This window comes from Leucoraja erinacea, chromosome 32 (assembly GCF_028641065.1).
Source record: "Leucoraja erinacea ecotype New England chromosome 32, Leri_hhj_1, whole genome shotgun sequence".
Lineage (NCBI taxonomy): Eukaryota > Metazoa > Chordata > Chondrichthyes > Rajiformes > Rajidae > Leucoraja > Leucoraja erinaceus.
Window position 1 is genome coordinate 19978885 of NC_073408.1, and position 18345 is coordinate 19997229.

The 18345-nt window shown below is 40.4% G+C and overlaps 1 protein-coding gene across 2 annotated transcripts in view; it reads left to right on the top strand.

Annotated features, from left to right (window-relative positions):
• The window catches only part of stt3a (STT3 oligosaccharyltransferase complex catalytic subunit A), a 38711-nt gene that overhangs the window by 5836 nt on the left and 14530 nt on the right, over positions 1-18345 (top strand). For both annotated transcript variants that reach the window (XM_055660852.1, XM_055660851.1), the window contains exons 2-10: positions 2134-2257; positions 4004-4064; positions 5452-5573; positions 8697-8842; positions 10675-10765; positions 12219-12325; positions 14330-14494; positions 15487-15667; positions 17143-17298. In XM_055660852.1, the coding sequence (XP_055516827.1) occupies positions 2170-2257; positions 4004-4064; positions 5452-5573; positions 8697-8842; positions 10675-10765; positions 12219-12325; positions 14330-14494; positions 15487-15667; positions 17143-17298 (1117 nt within the window). In that variant the 5' untranslated portion in view covers positions 2134-2169. The remainder of the gene's footprint in view (positions 1-2133; positions 2258-4003; positions 4065-5451; positions 5574-8696; positions 8843-10674; positions 10766-12218; positions 12326-14329; positions 14495-15486; positions 15668-17142; positions 17299-18345) is intronic.

The following is an 18345-nucleotide window of genomic DNA, read 5'->3' on the forward strand; positions in this document are numbered from 1 at the left end:
GCAGATTTCAGGCTCCTGTACCTTCTACCTGGTGGCAGTGGAGAGATTAGTGTGTGGCCAGGATGATGTTGGTGTGGGGTCCTTGATGATGCTGGCAGCCTTTTTGAGGCAGCGACTGTGATAGATCCCTTCGATGGTAGAGAGGTCAGAACCGATGATGGACTGGGCAGTGTCTACAACTTTTTGCAGCCTTCTCCGCTCCTGGACGCTCAGGTTGCCGAACCAAGCCACGATGCAACCGGTCAGCATGCTCTCTACTGAAGTTCGACAGAGTCCTCCTTGACATACCGACTCTCCGTAATCTTCTCAGGAAGTAGAGGCGCTGATGTGCCACCTGCTGTGGTGCTGGAGTTGGGTTTCATTGGGGCCTTCAAAAGAGGAAGTAAATGGGAAGGGAAATAAAACTGGCACTTATTACAAGGAGGCTGGGGGGGAAATACACTGAAGAAATCTTATGCTTAACTGTACTGCTTTTGGGGGTGTCACGTTTGGAATAATTAAGAAATCTGAGCTGAAAACTTGGCGGATGTAGGCCATACCACCGGTGTAGTGTTGCCTCCGCACTCTTATGCAGTTCCCCGCAAGATGAAACTTGCATAATTTCTGAACTTTCTTGAATTTCAAGCTTTGAGTGAAGTAAAGCAATCCTGTTATAAAATTGAATTTGTTCTAATTAGGCAGAAACTCTCATCATAATTCATACAATTGGGTGGTGCTTCGATGGCAGCCTCGCCTACAGTCTGTCTGTTCTTTTCGTCTATTTTTTTTATTTTTAGTGTGTTCAAAAAGTATGTATTAATGTTCTCTAGTTTGTTTTATGTGGCGGGGGTCCGAGGGAATTTTCTTTCCTATCTAACCTTGCTGGAGATGCGATTGTTTTCCGGATCGTGTCTCCGGATGCTCTGCGGCTTAACATCGTGGAGCTGGAGGCCTTGCGCAGGACTGACTTCGAGCCCCACCGCGGGGCGTGGACTTACTATCAGAGCCAATCCCTTGCCTGGGATCGACGTTCTAACCGTAGCCTTCGTACTTTAACATCAAGGAACTTGCAGTCTCGGGTAAGGGGCTGACGTTGGGAAGCCTCAAAAGCTGAGTGACGTTCGACTGGCCCTGACCCGGGGTAGATCGCCTGGCGTGGGGGAGCTGAAATCCTCCCCCCTCCGATACTGGAGCTTGATCGCCCCGACGAGGAAGCCTGCAGCCGGCTACGGGAGTAAGATCGTCCCGTCAACGGAAGGTTAGAGGCCCCCGATCGCTGGAGGGCAAAGAAGGGAGAGATTGAACTTTTTTTCGTCTAACATGTGATGAATGTGGAGGAGTCACTGGTGGATGTTTATGTTAAAATGTATTTTGTGTGTTCTGTTGCTTTTTATTGGTATGACTGTACGGCAAATCAAATTCATCATATATTGCAAAACATACTTGGCTAATAAAGTATGATTATAGGGTAATTTACTCATTATTTGCATTTACATAATTTGTCAAAATATTGATCTAGAGTATAGACACACAAAATGAGTAACTCAGCGGGTCAGGCGGCATCTCTGGTGAAAAGGAATAGGTGACGTTTTGGGTCGAGACCCTTTAGTGTACTAGAATAGTGGTTTAACATTCTGATCAAATAAAGATATAAAAGCAGTCCCTTCGGCCCACAATCCGACAATGATGCCCCCTCTACACTAGTCCCAACTGCCCGCGTTTGGCCCGTATCCCTCTTAGTCCATACTCTGAGAGTTTAAATTATTTTCCGATCAGATGCTGAAATCAATGTCACCACTCTTTGGCACTCCTGTCGGAGTATGTATTTGGCAGGTGGTAGATGTGAACAATAGAACTCAGAACAACAGCAGCTTTAGACAGATCAGTGATGATAATGAAATAGTGAAACAATGGAGTAGAGGTTTGGAAAAGTTGTTCTGGAGAAATTTACTAGCTCCATCTCTAATGCTTATTGGAAATGTTAATTGTTGCGCAAGTGTGCAAAGTTGAAATGTGTTCCACTTAACACTTGGAGATCAACTTTACAAAAAAATATTAAAACAAACTTTATTTATCCATTTGCACCCTGATGTGTTGCTTTCGTGATTTCCCATGCGTGAGTTTGAATTACAGTTTTCATGTTCTGCTTTCCAGTTTCATGCTTTGTAAGCTGCATACACCAAACCAAAGATGACGAAGCTAGGATTCCTGCGATTGTCGTACGAGAAGCAGGATACTCTGCTGAAGCTGCTCATTCTGTCCATGGCAGCTATACTCTGTAAGTGGGGTTATAAGTATGGTCCGGGAGTGGGTCCTAGTTCAGTACATATCCTCATCAGACCAACTTAAGTTATTCATTGTTAAAACATATGAACCTGTAATTATCTTGTTGCCATAGCTCTTAAAGCTGATGTTTGTTCCACTTGTAACTGTTATAGATTCATGGAGTCATACAGCATGGAAATGATCCCTGCAACCCAACTTGCCCTTGCCGACCAAATGCCCCTCAAAGCTAGTCCAACGTCCCCATGTCCCTCTAAACATTTCCTATCAACATAACTGTCCAAATATCTTTTAGCTTGTAATTTAAACTTGTTACATTGCTGTTTTACTTCTTCCCTCAATAACTATGAGCTGCTTTTCCTCGTGCTTCTGAATTATCACTTTCGGATATCTCATTGTTAAATTTAATCTGCCTATTTTTTTATTTCCTCTTGAAAGTTACAATTTATCTGCATATTTCTAGGGATGCAGTTACAATGTTAAATTTAGTTTCAAATTTTACTTGTTCTACAAAAAAGTAGGGCACCAGTAAATTGAGATTCTGAGCACATAAAAATCCCTAATTGAGAATTTGGTGAAAATTCCGACAGAAACATAGAAAATAGGTACAGAGGTAGGCCATTCGGCACTTTGAGCCAGCACTACCATTCAATATGATCATGGCTGATCATCCAAAGTCAATACCCTGATCCTGCTTTCCCCCCATATCCCTTGATTGTTAGCCCGAACAGCTAAATCTAACTTGAAAACATCCAGTGAATTGGCCTCAGGGTACACAAAAATGCTGGAGAAACTCAGCGGGTGCAGCAGCATCTATGGAGCGAAGGAAATAGGCGACGTTTTGGGCCGAAACCCGTCTTCAGACTGAATTGGCCTCCACTGGCTTCTCAAAGTCAAAGTCAAAGTAGCCTTTATTGTCATTCAGACCTTGCGGTCTGAACAAAATTTTGTTGCCTTGTAGCCCTACATAAAGTACCAAAATGACAAAAACACACAATAAACACAAATTAACATCCACCACAGTGAGCTCACCAGGCACCTCACTGTGATGGAAGGCAAAAGTCTTAAGTCTTTGTCTCATCCCTTCTTGTTCTCCATCTGCGTTGAGGCGATCCAGGCTTCAGATATTGTGACCCCGCCGGGTGATGGTAAGTAATGTCAATCCCGCGGCTGATTCCGAGCTCCGCGGACGGGCCGGTTCAGCTCCGCGGCCCAGGGTTGTCGAAGCTGCCGCCCTCCAGTCCAGCGGACACAGCTGTTTATATGGAATTGGCAGAGAATTCCACAGATTCACAACTCTCTGGGTGAAAAAGTTTTTTCTCATCTCAGTCCAAAATGGCCTACCCCATAGTCTTAAACTGTGACCCCTGTTTCTGGACCCCCCCAATATGGGGAACATTTTTCCTGCATACAATATTTATTACATGTCATTTGAACCTCAGTGAGGCTCAAACGAAATTCCGTTTCCACAGTCATACAAACAAAGACAATTTCCTACAGACATACATACAATTCAATTTACAGAAAACATCCATCACAGTGAACCCACTGAAGGCATGTAGCCTGCTCAATCCATTAAGGATTTTATATGTTTCTATAAAATCTTAATTGGAACCGAGGTGAAATGTGATGGACTTCAGACCTTAGTCACTATGGTTATGTGTATCTGTGAGATGAGCAAGAGTGTTAAAAAGAGTGAAATGGTTTCAATTATTACACAATTTTGCATATTTCTCCACAGCATTTTCTACAAGGTTATTCTCTGTATTGAGGTTTGAGAGCGTTATCCATGAGTTTGATCCGTAAGTATTGCTATCATTTGTTGAAGGTAAAGATCGAGATTAAACATAAAATATCACCAGACTTTGTTTGTTAATATTTTTAAGAAGCCAGACTTGCTAATGCACAACAATGGCTGTAACACATGTGTATCACCACCAACTCTTGTATTAGAGGATGGAACAAAGTGAATTTCAGTCTTTGAGCAGGTCACTTACTATCTTTTTTGGAGAAATTTGGATTATTGTGCTGAACTGGGAGTAAGAGTGATTTCATTTCCACAGTCTGGTTAAAGAGCCAGCCAAGATCTTGTATTTCTATTGTGATAAAATTCATTGGGAATTGGCACTTCTGGGTCTGGGTCTTTTATTTATTCTTTATGCTCATAAGGTCAAAATCTATTGCTTCTCTCTAATTGTCCTTGAGAAAGTAGTTGTGACGTGCTATCTTGAACTGCTACACATTCTGATGAAGATACTCAGGCATTAGTGTTGGTTGAGAATTAATTAATGGAGTGCTACAATCGGTAATGGGTTAATGGAATGACATAGCAATAAACTATTAGAAAATTGCTAGAAATTTATTAACACTGATTCAGAAAACGTTAGAGATATAATGCAGCACAAAGTATGACATTCAGCCCGTTGGCTTGTGCTATCCAAACTGCCTAATTAATCCCATTTACAGCCCTCATCCGTACATACACACATGTATACTATTTTTCCTCTTCTATATGTCCAGTTTGCTTTGGAATTTATTTCCACCAACTCTTCAGTCTGTGCAGTTCAGATCACAACACATCGTCTTGCCATCCCACTTAATCCATCAAAACCTTATAATTTAAACACCATTGTTGAAATTCTCTAGAAACCCCCTCTGGGAACAATTTAATACATTCCATTCTCCCCAGATAACTTCACTCTCAACTCCTTCCCACTTTTCTTTACATATTTTGGAACTGTTTCCAGTTTTAATTTATCTTACTAACTGGGGATTTGAACAGCCTGATTAAAAGCTTTTTATGAATAAGATCCAACCCGGCGTGCACAATCAAATAGAACAAGTTGTCCTACAACTTTAGGTTGTGCACGCCATATGTAAGAAGAAGATGGATATGCTCAAACCCTATCTCTTTGGTTAAACATTTGGTCTGCGTGCCATGTACTTTATTATTAAATTGTGCTTCTGACGTTTTTTTCTTTATTCTTGGTTTGTGGGAGCCATTGGTGATCATTATTTGTTGTTAGCTTTGAAAAGATTATAATGCGCTTCCACCTTGAATCATTGTAGTCTTGGCTTGTTTCGCTGTTCATCAAATTGCTTTAACAATTTCCAGTTGTTTGTATTTCTGAACCTACCGTGTTCTTATTCCCACCCACCCCGTCCCTAAAAACCTGGAAATATCCTTAGGTACTTTAATTACCGCACCACTCGTTTCCTTACTGAAGAAGGTTTTTACAAGTTCCATAATTGGTTTGATGATCGAGCCTGGTATCCCCTGGGCAGGATTATTGGAGGAACAATCTATCCAGGTCAGTGTGATTCTGGTACTCATACAGCTGTGTTACTTTACACATTATTCCTTTTATTTATTTACAGAGATTTAGTTATTCTTTGGTTTATATTTATTTAGCATTGACCATCTTTGGCTTAATTATATCATATGATTGAGGCCGACTAATAGTGAGTTGTCTGGACATGGAGATCAAGATGGTATAGACGGGGAGGAACATGTCTCGATCTTTATAACTGGATGAAAATGTACTAGGCTAAATGGACTAATGTTCCTTGGATCTACGGACTTTCAAACCTAAGATTGTAACAAAAGTGGCAATGGAGATATTGTAATTATAATTGTAATTTTATTTATTTAGGGGACAGTGCATATTAATAAATATTTACATGTAATACGCAAGATTGTAGCCAGTAGCTAATTTCCATCTTTAGTCTCTCTGGTAAACAAGGTAAACACATCACAACACAATCAATCAATATGAGAAGAGACTAAACAAAAATCAAAAACAAAACAAAACAAACAATAAAGTAAAAAGGCAACAATAAAACCATAGGATAATTTTAAGGTAGATTATGATTGCAGTTTTGATTTTGCAGGTAGCATGATTTTAGATGTTTGGTAAATGAGGTAAGGGTTGGCAGATCCCGTATGACGCATGGTATCGCGTTCCAGGTCTGCGACGCTCGATATGAAAATACTGACTGCCCAAGGACACTTTTCCTAAACGGGACTATACAATCACCCCTGGAGGCTGCTCTTGTTGACCTATTTGTGTTTTTCTTTATGAAGTCCTTTAACGGAGGTGGGGCTAGTCCACGGAAGATTTTGTAAACCAAAATCGAGTCCGAATATTTTATTACGTTTTCCCAGCTCAGCAGATCAAATTTCTTCAGGATGCTACAGTGATGGGACATTCTGGGCTTTTTGTCTAGAGTTTTTAGGGCTTGTTTATAAGCAATTTCAACAGGCTTTAGTGTGGACTTACATGCCAGTGACCAAGTTGTTATACAGTAGGTCATGTATGGCACAATCATTGCATTAAAATATAGTTTGGCTGAATGAATAGTTAAATTATTTCTAATATATCTAAAATTGGACAAATTAAATGTAATTAAATTTACTGGTCTTTTCACCTGTTGTTTGAAACAGAGCTGTGAATCGATCACGATTCCTAAATATTTAAACTCATGTACAATTTTAAGTTTTGTTCCATGTACAAACACATCAGGATCTCCATCAGTACTTGCCTTTTTGGAGAAAAACATACAAACAGTCTTTGACACATTAAGATGTAAATCAGAGAACTGCAACCAGTTTGACACATTAATCATAGCAGCTGATAGGTCTTGTGCAGCTTGATGTTTGTTTTTGGCATGTACATACACAACTGCATCGTCAGCATACATCTGGCAAGTTACATTTGATGTACAGCTACTTGGTAGATCATTAATGTACAGACTGAATAATAGCGGTCCCAAGATTGAACCTTGAGGTACACCAAGAGGGTTTTTAGAAGTTGCAGATTTACTGTTGTGCACTCTAACACATTGTTTTCTCTGTACCATATATGACTCAATCCATTTCATCGTACTCAAAGAGAGGTTAAAATAAGACAATTTGGTCATCAAGATCTGGTGGTTCACAGTATCAAAGGCTTTTCGTAAATCAAGAAAAACAGCTCCTATAACATCACCTGCATCAATTTTGGACTTCATATTTTCCAAAAGGAAGCAAAGTGCCGTCTCAGTGGAGTGATATTTTCTGAAGCCAAACTGCATTGGGTTTAGGGTATATGGACTATTGTTTAATTATTGGTTGCCTTGGTTGTAATCTGCAATATTTCTGGAGAGGTCCTCGAGCAAAGTAAAATAACATGCTGCAATTTAAGTGAGGCAAGAATCGGAAAGCAGGAAACTATCGGTTAGTTGTTCTCCAAGATGGTATGTTGTATTGTTGGCTGGTTTTGGCAAATTGAAACCATAGTTTAGTTTAGAGATACAGCACAAAAACAGGCCTTTCGGCCCACCAAGTCTTTGCCGACTAGCGATCCCCACGCACTGTGTAGTCATATTTGCTGATAATACAAAGATAGCTTGGTTAACATTGTGAGGAGGATTGTGTGGGCTAGAAGTTAGCAGGTGGGATAAAATGTAAATTTATCCACCTTGGAAAAGCAAATTCTTATTTAAATAGTGAGAAAGTATAATCATGTTGTGGTGCAACATGTTCTGTGGGCCTTAATGAATAGAACACTAACTTGGCATGCAGGTAACAAGTAATTAGGAAGTCTAATAGACCTTTGGGCTATTGTTGCAAATGTAATGGAGTGGAAAGGTAAGAAAATGCTGATGCAAGTTTATAGATTGTTAGAGCTCTGATTATCATTTAGATTTTTATGTTTAAGAAATAATATACTTGCAATGGATATAAAGCCGTCAGGGTTCACGAAGTTCATTCCTGGGACCTCGTGTAACTAGTTAGACACTCCAAATTCTGAAGGGTATTGACATGGTAACTGAGACGATGTTTCCCCTCTGGTAGAGGGTATCTCAAACTGTAAAATAGAGTTTCAGAATAAGCAGCTACTAGGTTGCGATGAAAAAATAGTTTGTTTTTTAGAGGTTGTGATTCTTTGGAATTCTCTGCCTCAGAGATGGTGTAATTCTATATTTTTATATCAGAGATTTTTAGACATTTGAACTACACATTGGGACGGAGTGGGATTGTTGTGTTGAGACCAGGATTGGAATCAGCCATGATCTAATTGAATGGCAGAGCAAACTAGAGGGAACAATTAGCCCACTGCTGATCCTATATCTTAGGTCCATCTGTAGGCAGCAGCCCTGCCTCAAAACCGATGAAGTGTTCTTGTAAACAGATAAAAAGGACAGGAATTAAAATTTCGGCAGAATAATGCTGCAAATGGCTCACCTGTGGAGACCAAAAACGCTTAACATTTAAAATCGGAGAAATTAGGAAGAGAGAAGAGGGCAAGGTTGGGTTCTCATCTGTATTAGAAGGATCCAGAAAACATGGATTTATGAAATCCATATGTATTTCGCGGCCTTCATGACTTATTGTTGTTTGCTATCACTGACATTTTCTGTGTGTGTGGCTGACGGTATTTATTGATTTCCAGGTCTTATGATCACATCCGCTGCTCTCTACCATGTGCTGCACTTCTTCCACATCACGATTGATATCAGGAACGTCTGCGTGTTTCTGGCTCCTCTCTTCTCATCTTTCACCACCATTGTCACTTACCACTTAACAAAAGAACTGAAGGTAGGCAATGAACCAGTAAATACACACCAGTGGATGGCCACTAAAACTAACTCAGGCCAGCATTTAAAACCAGAATATCAAAAGTGTTAGCAGTGATGTCCTGATTCATAATAGGCTATTTGACTTTGGGGTGTCTTTTTTTTCCTATTGACTTGAATGCATATTTTGAGTAGGTTTTCCCTAAGATTGGCCAGTTTTGGCAGATTGAATCCATGGTTTGGTTCAGTTAGCATACAGCACAGAAACAGGCCCTTCTGCCCACCGAGTCTGAGCAGACCAGCAATCCCCACGTAATAATACTATCCTACACACTCGCATACTAGGGACAATTTACAATTTTACCAAACCAATTAGCCTACAAACCTGTACATCTTTGGAGTGTGGGAGGAAACCGGAGCTCCCAGAGTAAACTCACGCAGGTGACAGGGAGAACGCACCAACTCTGTACAGACAACACTCGGAGTCAGGATCAAACCCGGGTCTTTGGCACTGTAAGGCAGCAATTCTACTCTGCGCCTTAGGGGAGACCTGGTTGTCTCCCCTTGACTAGATGTAAGGGGGCACAGTGGCGCAGCGGTAGAGTTGGTGCCTTACAGCACCAGAGTACCGGGTTCAATCCTGACTTCGGGTGATGTCTGCAGAGTCTGTACGTTATCCCTGTGACCGCATAGGTTTTCTCCAGGCGCTCCGGTTTCCTCTCGTACTCCAAAAATGTACAAGTTTGTAGGTTAAATGTGGTAAATTTGTCAGTTGTCCCTGGTGTATAGGATAATGCTAATGTACGGGGTGATCGCTAGTCAGCGTAGACTCAGTGGGCTAAAGGGCCTGTTTCCATGCTGTATCTCTAAAGTGTGAAGTATGGGACAGTGCCTCTAGACATGATCTCTTGCGTTCAACATTGTGATGCTACTTTTGCAGACTAGACAAACCCAACCCAAAAGTTGGTATTCACAACAGGTATTGGCACTGCTCAGAGAGCTATCTCTGAAGTTTAGGGGGTGGGCTAATGTGGTAAGGAGGGGTTTATTGTCACAGAGCTCATGGTGTGAGCTCCTCCCCTGCACAGTTTGCTCAATAACAGAACCTGTCATTCAGGGAGTCTGAACTTCAGATGCTTCAGCATAGTTTTCAAATTATTTCTCATTCTACAATTCCAGAGGTTAGAAAACTGAAATGCCACCCAGTCTGTAAAGTGCTTCAGAATTTATAGTGAGATCAATAATATGTACATAGCTCTACACTTCGGGTGCTTATTGCTGTAAGTAATGAATATAAGAAATGTATCAAGTAACATGCACAACCATAATGAGATGACTACTTTAACTGCCAATATTGAGGACAGGTTTAAGGTGAAGGGGAAAAGAGGGGTAACTTTTTCACACAAAGAGTGGTGGGTGTATGGAAGCTGCCAGCAGAGGTAGTTTAGGGTGAGACAATCCCAATGTTTAAGAAACAGTTAGACAGCTACATGGTTAGGACAGGTTTGGAGGGATATGAACCAAGCTCAGACAGGTGGGACTAGTGTAGCTGGGAAATGTTGGCCAGTTTGGGCAAGTTGGGGGCTGAACGGACAGTTTGCATGCTTCATGACTAAATAAGTGTGAGAACATAACTACTTTAGTCTGAAGCAAGTTTTTGCAACCAAAATCACCGCTTGACACTACAAACTTGTTAAAATATTCAGCTCTGTGTTTCGTGTGGAAGTACATCCGTGACATTTTGACAAGGAATCCCTCTGCCCAAAGTTTGAACATTTTCTAATTTTATTTTAAGTTAAGAACAACTGGCATATATATATTTTTTAAACTGTATCACTATGCTGATTGTTTCAGGATGCTGGTGCTGGCTTGTTAGCTGCAGCTATGATTGCTGTGGTCCCTGGCTACATCTCCCGGTCAGTGGCCGGATCCTATGATAATGAAGGTAAGGAGCTAATCTAAATGTTTTTTGCATTGGATTAATTGTTCATTAATCTTACAGCCTATGCAGTGCCAAATAGCAATATAAAGCTAATGTAGCAAACTACAAATCAAGTCTTAATGCTTAGTTACAAATCCACAAAAGTAACCATTTCAGGTGGAGTATTATCTCCCTCCGATGTCTCTGTCCCTGTCTGTGCTCATCTCCTGAGCATGCTTTTTAAATGTGGCTGGTCTAAATATCCCCCTGGACGCTTTCTTTGTGAACATGATGTTATTTATAGTTGTGCTGCACACACCTTTGCTCTGCAAGGTATTTGCCCATTACTCCGAAGTTGGTCACAGTTATAAAATTACCATCCTCGTTTTCAAATTTCGCTGCGACTGTCTACCTACTCTCTCTTTAATCTCTGAAACCCATCCAATTCAGGCCTCTAGCACATCATCTCCTTCAATTACTGCGCTTTCAGCAGCTGGAATTCCCTCCCAAATATCTCTGCATATTCTTTTTTTCCCTTGGTTCCTTCGAGCCTACCTCTGTGACCAATATCTTCTTGGTGTTGCATTTTGTTTGTGTGCAATAGTACTCTATTATCGTGTATGTAAGTACAGTGAAATTATTTTTTATTGGCACTCAGTTCAGTGGCAATTCTGCTATACATTAGGGCACAATCATACTAAGTATAAGGGTGCAAGGTGGTAGATCACACTGAATCTGTATACAAGAGTTGCCACGTTTTATGCGCCATCATATAGTGGCTGGTTATGCCATTAATAAGGTACCATATAAATGCTTGTTGTTGCTTTAAATTTTAATAAAAGCACAATTTAATAATAAATGTTTGCAAGTAGAGCTGGCAGCTCAGAATGGAGCTATCAGCCATTACCTTTATCAATTACCATGTTTTGGACTTGCACATCAGTGCGTGTACCTGCATATGTCCCAGACCTTTGCTCAATTAATTGCTGCTGTGGGTCTGTTGGAATCCTTGTTGGAGCCCCAGTAATTAAAAGAGGTGAAATGCTGAAAGGCAGATTTGGGTAGTTTCAGAGATTGGACAGAATCGGTGAATGACAACACAGAGACTTAAAAATGAGGATGTAAATTTAAAAACAGGACGATCTTAGACTACCTCACAGAGCAAGGATGTGAATGACATCATTCATGAAGTAGACCTTGGCGCACAGTGTGAATTCCCAGCTGGGGAATTTGGCTGCTGAGCCGCTGCCAGTTAAGGCATAAGTTCAGTAAATCATTCATTCTAGTGGTGACAATGACTGTTCGGTGCTTTAAAAAATGATTACTCGTTGATTATAACATTTTATTTGCTGGATCATGGATGTGATCTGGAGTTAGTAATGTGTTGAATAAAGAACAACGGAAATGGATGTGATTTGTCTAAGTTGCCTGTTAATTAGTTTATTGTCTTTTAACAATGTGATATTTATTTGAACAGGGATTGCCATCTTCTGCATGTTGCTCACATACTACACTTGGATTAAGGCTGTGAAGTCTGGCTCCATCTACTGGTCTGCTATTTGTTCAATTGCCTATTTCTACATGGTAAGCTTGTGTTTCAACACCAGGGCCGAGAGAAAGTTTACTCTGCCCCCAAACTTTAGACTTTAGAGATGAAGTGTGGGAACAGGCCTTTTGGCCCACCAACTCCGTGCCGACCAGCAGTCACCCTGTACACAAGCACTATCCTATACACTAGGGACAATTTACAATTTTTACAAGCCAATTGACCTATAGGCCTGTACATTTGGAGTGTGGGAGGAAACCGGAGCACCCAGAGAAAACTCGCGTAGTCGCAGGGAGAACGTGCAAACTCCGTTCAGACAGCACCCGTAGTCAGGATAGAACCCGGTCTCTGGCGCTCTAAGGCCCCCCACCTGGTCTGGTGCCACTCTGCTGCCTTAAGTTCAGACATGTACACCCATTTGTTATAAATATCATTGGATGTTGTAAGAGTGCCCATGTAATTGCTATTTATTTCAAATATCATGTTTTCATAGTTTTGAATCTCATTATATATTAATACAGTCCTTTGGTTATGCATTTGTTAAATCATTACCAGGAAATGACTGAGCCTGATTTGCTATTTTGTTCACTGTTCACCGAGGGAAGAAGAATTGCCTTAATCCATCCCAATGTTGAGTTTAAAAAGAAGTCATCCAAAAGTCTGAGTGGCAAACTCTCAGCAACCTTTAAATAAATCATTAAATTTAGCTGCAGAGTAACTTTTAATTCAAGATTCCTTCAGATTTATTATACGTGATTGTCTCGCTGGTCAACACTGTTGTATTTCCCCAAGAAAAATTGGGATCTACTGGTAAATAGCTTTCAGAAGGGAGTTGAATAGTCAGATCCTGCTCCTGACGATGGGCAAAGCAGTCAGCCGACTCAAATTAAATTGATTTCTCGTGAGATGGAATGCAGAAAAGTGGTAAAGGATAGGACAGCAAGATCATTCAATTAGTGAGTGCTGCTGCACTAAGATTTTGACTGAAGTGTTCTTTTGTCATCAGTCACTACTGATTTTCATAATCCTTTCTTTTCTTAAAAAGCAGATCATTTGCAGGTTTTCTACAGAAAGAATGCAGGAAGTAGAGAAGTGGGCTGATGTGCCAAATTGCTGCTACTTTGCATTGTAAGATTCTATAAACAGGTCCTGAGGTGGATGCTGTTTGTTTGCTGCCCAAGTACCTAGCTGATTGTATCTTTTATGTATTTAAAAGCACCACACTACAGCTCCAGTGAACCAGGCTCTATCTAGATGTCTAGCGCTGCCTGTGGGATTCCCATAGTGTTCCTTATGAATGTGTGAGCTTTTCTTCTACATCCCAAAGACCTGTTGCTTAGTAGATTAATTGGTGACTGCAAGTTGTCGTGAGTGCAAGTGAATGGTTGGAGAATTGGGGTGGGACTAATAGGTGTGTGAGATAGTTGGTTATAGAGAAATAAGTGGGGGAATGGGATTACTCCAGAGTCACCAAAGCTCAGAGGTTTACTCACCTCCTGGGTTTTTTATTAAATAAAATGTAACACTTGAATTCAAAGCAATTGGGAAAAGTTGCACTGATATCATTTACTTCTCCAAAATCTATTTTCCTGCAGAATTACTTCAAAAATATTGATAAACAAAATAAGTATTCGTTGAAGTATGATGCATCTCAAAACGAGATTGCACTTGGATATTAGCTTCCTGGGCTGATAGATAAGGGGTGTGAGCATTTTGTATCAAAGATCCTTTGTCTGAACTGTTTCAAAACAACCACTCCCTGGGGGTTACAATTGGTGCTAGAAGTATACAGCTAGAGAAGAGGATATCTGTCCTTCTTTTCATGGTGCTCGTTTTTGACCCGTGGTCATTATATTCACTATTTTGTTATGATTAAGTTAACATGTGTTAACTCACCTCAATCCATGAATCCCATTGGTTTGACATGTGACAAATAGAAATGAATTTAACATTGCTACCTACAGTTAATGTTACAAATTGTTAGTGCTTATTTATTTTTGATAGTGCTATAATCTAATCTTGGCATGATTTATTCCAATCAGGTCTCCTCTTGGGGTGGTTACGTGTTCCTGATTAATCTGATCCCACTTCATGTACTTATCCTTATGCTGACTGGACGATTTTCTCACCGGATCTATGTGGCATATTGTACAGTATACAGTCTCGGCACCATTCTCTCCATGCAGATTTCCTTTGTGGGATTCCAGGTTAGTAAGGCTACTTCCTTTATTTAACGATGAGAATCACAGCGTGTAAAGATCCACAAGCCTCTGACCAAACCACCTCTTGGTGCTTCGAACAATGTGGACCAATGGCTGTACAGGCGACACCTTCTTCACGTCACAGTGTCAAGAGGGGAGGGGTTTGAATTCTTAGAAAACGGCCTATTTTGAGATTTTCTGTTAAGTGAGGTTGCGTCATCTCCATGGGTGTCAAGAAACACAAGGTGAAAAATGAGTTGCTTTTTTCCCCCGCATAAATTCCATGAGAGCGAATTTCATTCTGCATCTCATTTTGAATCTCATTTTTGCCTAGTGATTTGTGACTTCGGTATGGGTGAATTTCCATAACCCAAACAGCTGTAGCACGGGTCGTCTGCAGTGCCTATTTGGGATAATGGGTCAAATCATATACTTAGACATTTTTTGGCATGCTTGATCAAACTTATCAAGATAGTGAAGCAAGATAAGGCTCTTCAGCTTGCTTCACCCTTTAACTCGATAGTGACTGATCCAGTATTTGCCTGGTTTTGATCCAAACCTACTCATGTTTCTCCAAACAAACTTGAAAGTGTTTGTTTACTGTCTTCCAGAATCTATTGATCCCTTCAGGAGCATATTCAGAATGTCAACCATCCTTTGAATGTGGGAGAAACGGTCTCATTCTCAGATTAGGACCGCTTATTCTGAATGTTCCTCTGTGACGTGCCATAAGTATTTAATTCATTTAGTAATGGTTAATTTCAGGCTAAATTTTCAATTGGAATGAGGAGTTTATGCAGTAACTCTTGCAGTGCACTCTTGCAGTGCACAAATCATTTTCACATCCATTGTACATTGTGCTCTCATTGTCTTTTAGTAATCGTTAGTAAATTGGGAGTACACATACTTAATATTGTATACAGATAACTTACAGATACATTGTGTTCCATGTACAATTTTGCTCTGGACATATTGACATTTGTTTTCCCTCCCCTCAGCCTGTCCAATCTTCAGAACACATGGCTGCCTTGGGTGTCTTTGGTCTGTGCCAGATTCATGCCTTTGTTGATTATCTACGTAGCAAATTGAATGCACAACAATTTGAGATCCTTTTCAAGAGTGTCATCTCTCTGGTGGGCTTGGGCGTTCTGTCTGCAGGAACTGTGCTGTTGCTGACAGGTGAGGTATTATGGTGCACATTGTTTCAAATCACCTTCCTATATGTACTCTCTCATTACATCCATCAATTAAGTTGACAGAACTTCAGGTGGAAGACAGTTTCATGTTGGTTTCTGTAATGAAATCCTTAAAACTTGAGAGCATTGAATAATACCGGAGAAAAGAAGGTTATGTGGAAATGGTTGAAGGTAGCTGTATGTTCTTGTTCAATGGCTCTGGTGATCATCAGGCTTCAATGTTTACTGCAATAGGACATTCAGTTCAAGCAGACTATCTTGCTGTCTATTTCTGGAATCGATGGGAAGTGTGGAAAAATACAACGTTTTTGGACGTTGGTGTGGGTCTTGCCCGCTGTTGTGTGCCTGCTCTCCACCTGGTCTAACTGCAGAGAGCTGAGCCGTACCCCATGTGGCAGGCGGACGTGTTGGTTGTGACTGCCTTGTGGGCTCGGGGTGGAGGCCAGGACTTATATGTTTCTAGTCAGAAGCCATAGGGGGCTGGAGTGATAGATCAACGTTTTTCCATCAGATCTGTCATGGATTTTAATAGAACTGATTGATCAAAGTAATTTCATATTTAATGAGATGAAATGACTAACGGATAAATGCAGCTCATGTTCCATATTGCATGTCCTAGAGTGGTGCAGCGGGGAAACGGGTCATTTGGCCCACTATATCCATATCAACCAGTGAGCATCTATCGGCATTAATCCCACTTACAACATGTAGCCCATAACCTACGCCGAGATGATCTAAGTACTCACCAGCAAACTGCTTCTACCACCCTCTCACGAAGGATATTCCAGGTACTCAGTACTCTAAGTGAAAAAAGGTCTCCCTCAGTTCCACTGTTGACGTCTTGCCCCTTCACCGAAATCTTTGCCCTCGAGTTTTATCTAACTACAATGGGGAGGTTTCCTGCTCTACCCTGAATAATTTTATATCCCATTTGATCTGATCCCCCCCCCACCAACCTCCACTGTTCCAAGGAGATCACACCCAGTTCTGCTATGAAGTTTATCTTCATAGCTGAAATGCTCCACTCCAGCCAACATTGTGGTGAATATCCTCTGCACCTCTTCAGCGTTAACACTGTGCTCATCTAAGAAGTATCAGTTTTAATTGCTCATAGCTGATGCATGCAGATAAGATTAGCGGCTATTTCCCATTCATTTCATAACTACGACAGATTGTTCTGTGATTTTGTTCAGCATTTAGTAATCGTGTTTGCCATTTCCTGCTGATTATATATTAATTTGACAAATTCCTTGTTTCCTGGTGTTGTGGTCATAGAATGCCTATAGATTATTATATACACATTGTTGCTATCTTTTGAGGTTGATTAGCTACTGCTTTAATAATTGTTTGTCACATAAGGTGTAAATATTTTTCTTGTATTCTCAAGGCAAAGCAACATATTGTAGCAGCTAAAATGCTGTCTTCTGACTATAACTAGGTATATTGGTTTTATTGCAGGCAAGATATCCCCATGGACTGGCCGTTTCTACTCTTTATTGGATCCTTCTTATGCAAAGAATAACATCCCCATCATTGCCTCTGTCTCTGAGCACCAGCCCACCACCTGGTCATCATATTATTTTGACCTGCAACTGCTTGTCTTCATGTTCCCAGGTTTGCTGAAAGATTTTTACGAATAATTCAAATGCCGTTTGTGCTTACCTAATGTTCTGGTCAGAAAACTTCCTTGGGCTATTAAAAGAACTGAGTTGTTTCATAATTAAGTAAAAAAAGGTTTTGAACGAGATTTAAATGAATGCTTCCTCTATTTGACGGAATTTATTGGTTACTTCCGCTTTTCTCTTTCCAAAACATTGCCCCGTTATATGCTGTTTTCCTGCATGTTTGGTGATCTACAAACCAGTTCAAGAGAGTTTATTGTCATGTGTCCCAGATAGGACAATGAAATTCTTGCTTGCTGCAGCACAACAGAGTATTGTAAGCATAAATACAGAACAGTTCAGTGTGTCTATATAGCATAGACCATATATATATATATATATGTATATATATATATATATATATATATATATATATATATATTTTTTTATATATATATATATATATATATACACACACACACACACACACACACACACATATATATATATATATATATTATACATATACACACACACATATAAATAAACATATATATATATATATATATATATATATATATATATAGAAACGCAATTTCAATCCAATTTATTTGAATTGACAATAAAGTTTACTTTGAACTTTGATATATACACACATAAATAAACAGATAAAGTGCAATAGGCTGTTATAGTTCAGTGTGTTTGATGGCGAGTTTAATAGCCTGATGGCTGTGGGGAAGAAGCTGTTCCTGAACCTGGATGTACCAGATTTCAGGCTCCTGTATGTTCTACTTGATGGCAGCGGAGAGATGAGTGTGGGGCCAGGATGGTGTGGGTCCTTGATGATGCTGGCAGCCTTTTTGAGGCAGCGACTGCAATAGATCCCATCGATGGTGGGGCGGTCAGAGCAGATGATGGACTGGGCAGTGGTCACAACTTTCTGCATTCTTTTCCACTCCTGGACGCTCAAGTTGCCGAACCAAGTCACGATGCAACCAGTCAGCATGCTCTCTACTGCACCTGTAGAAGTTCAAGGGAGTCCTCTTCTCAAGTTGCATCT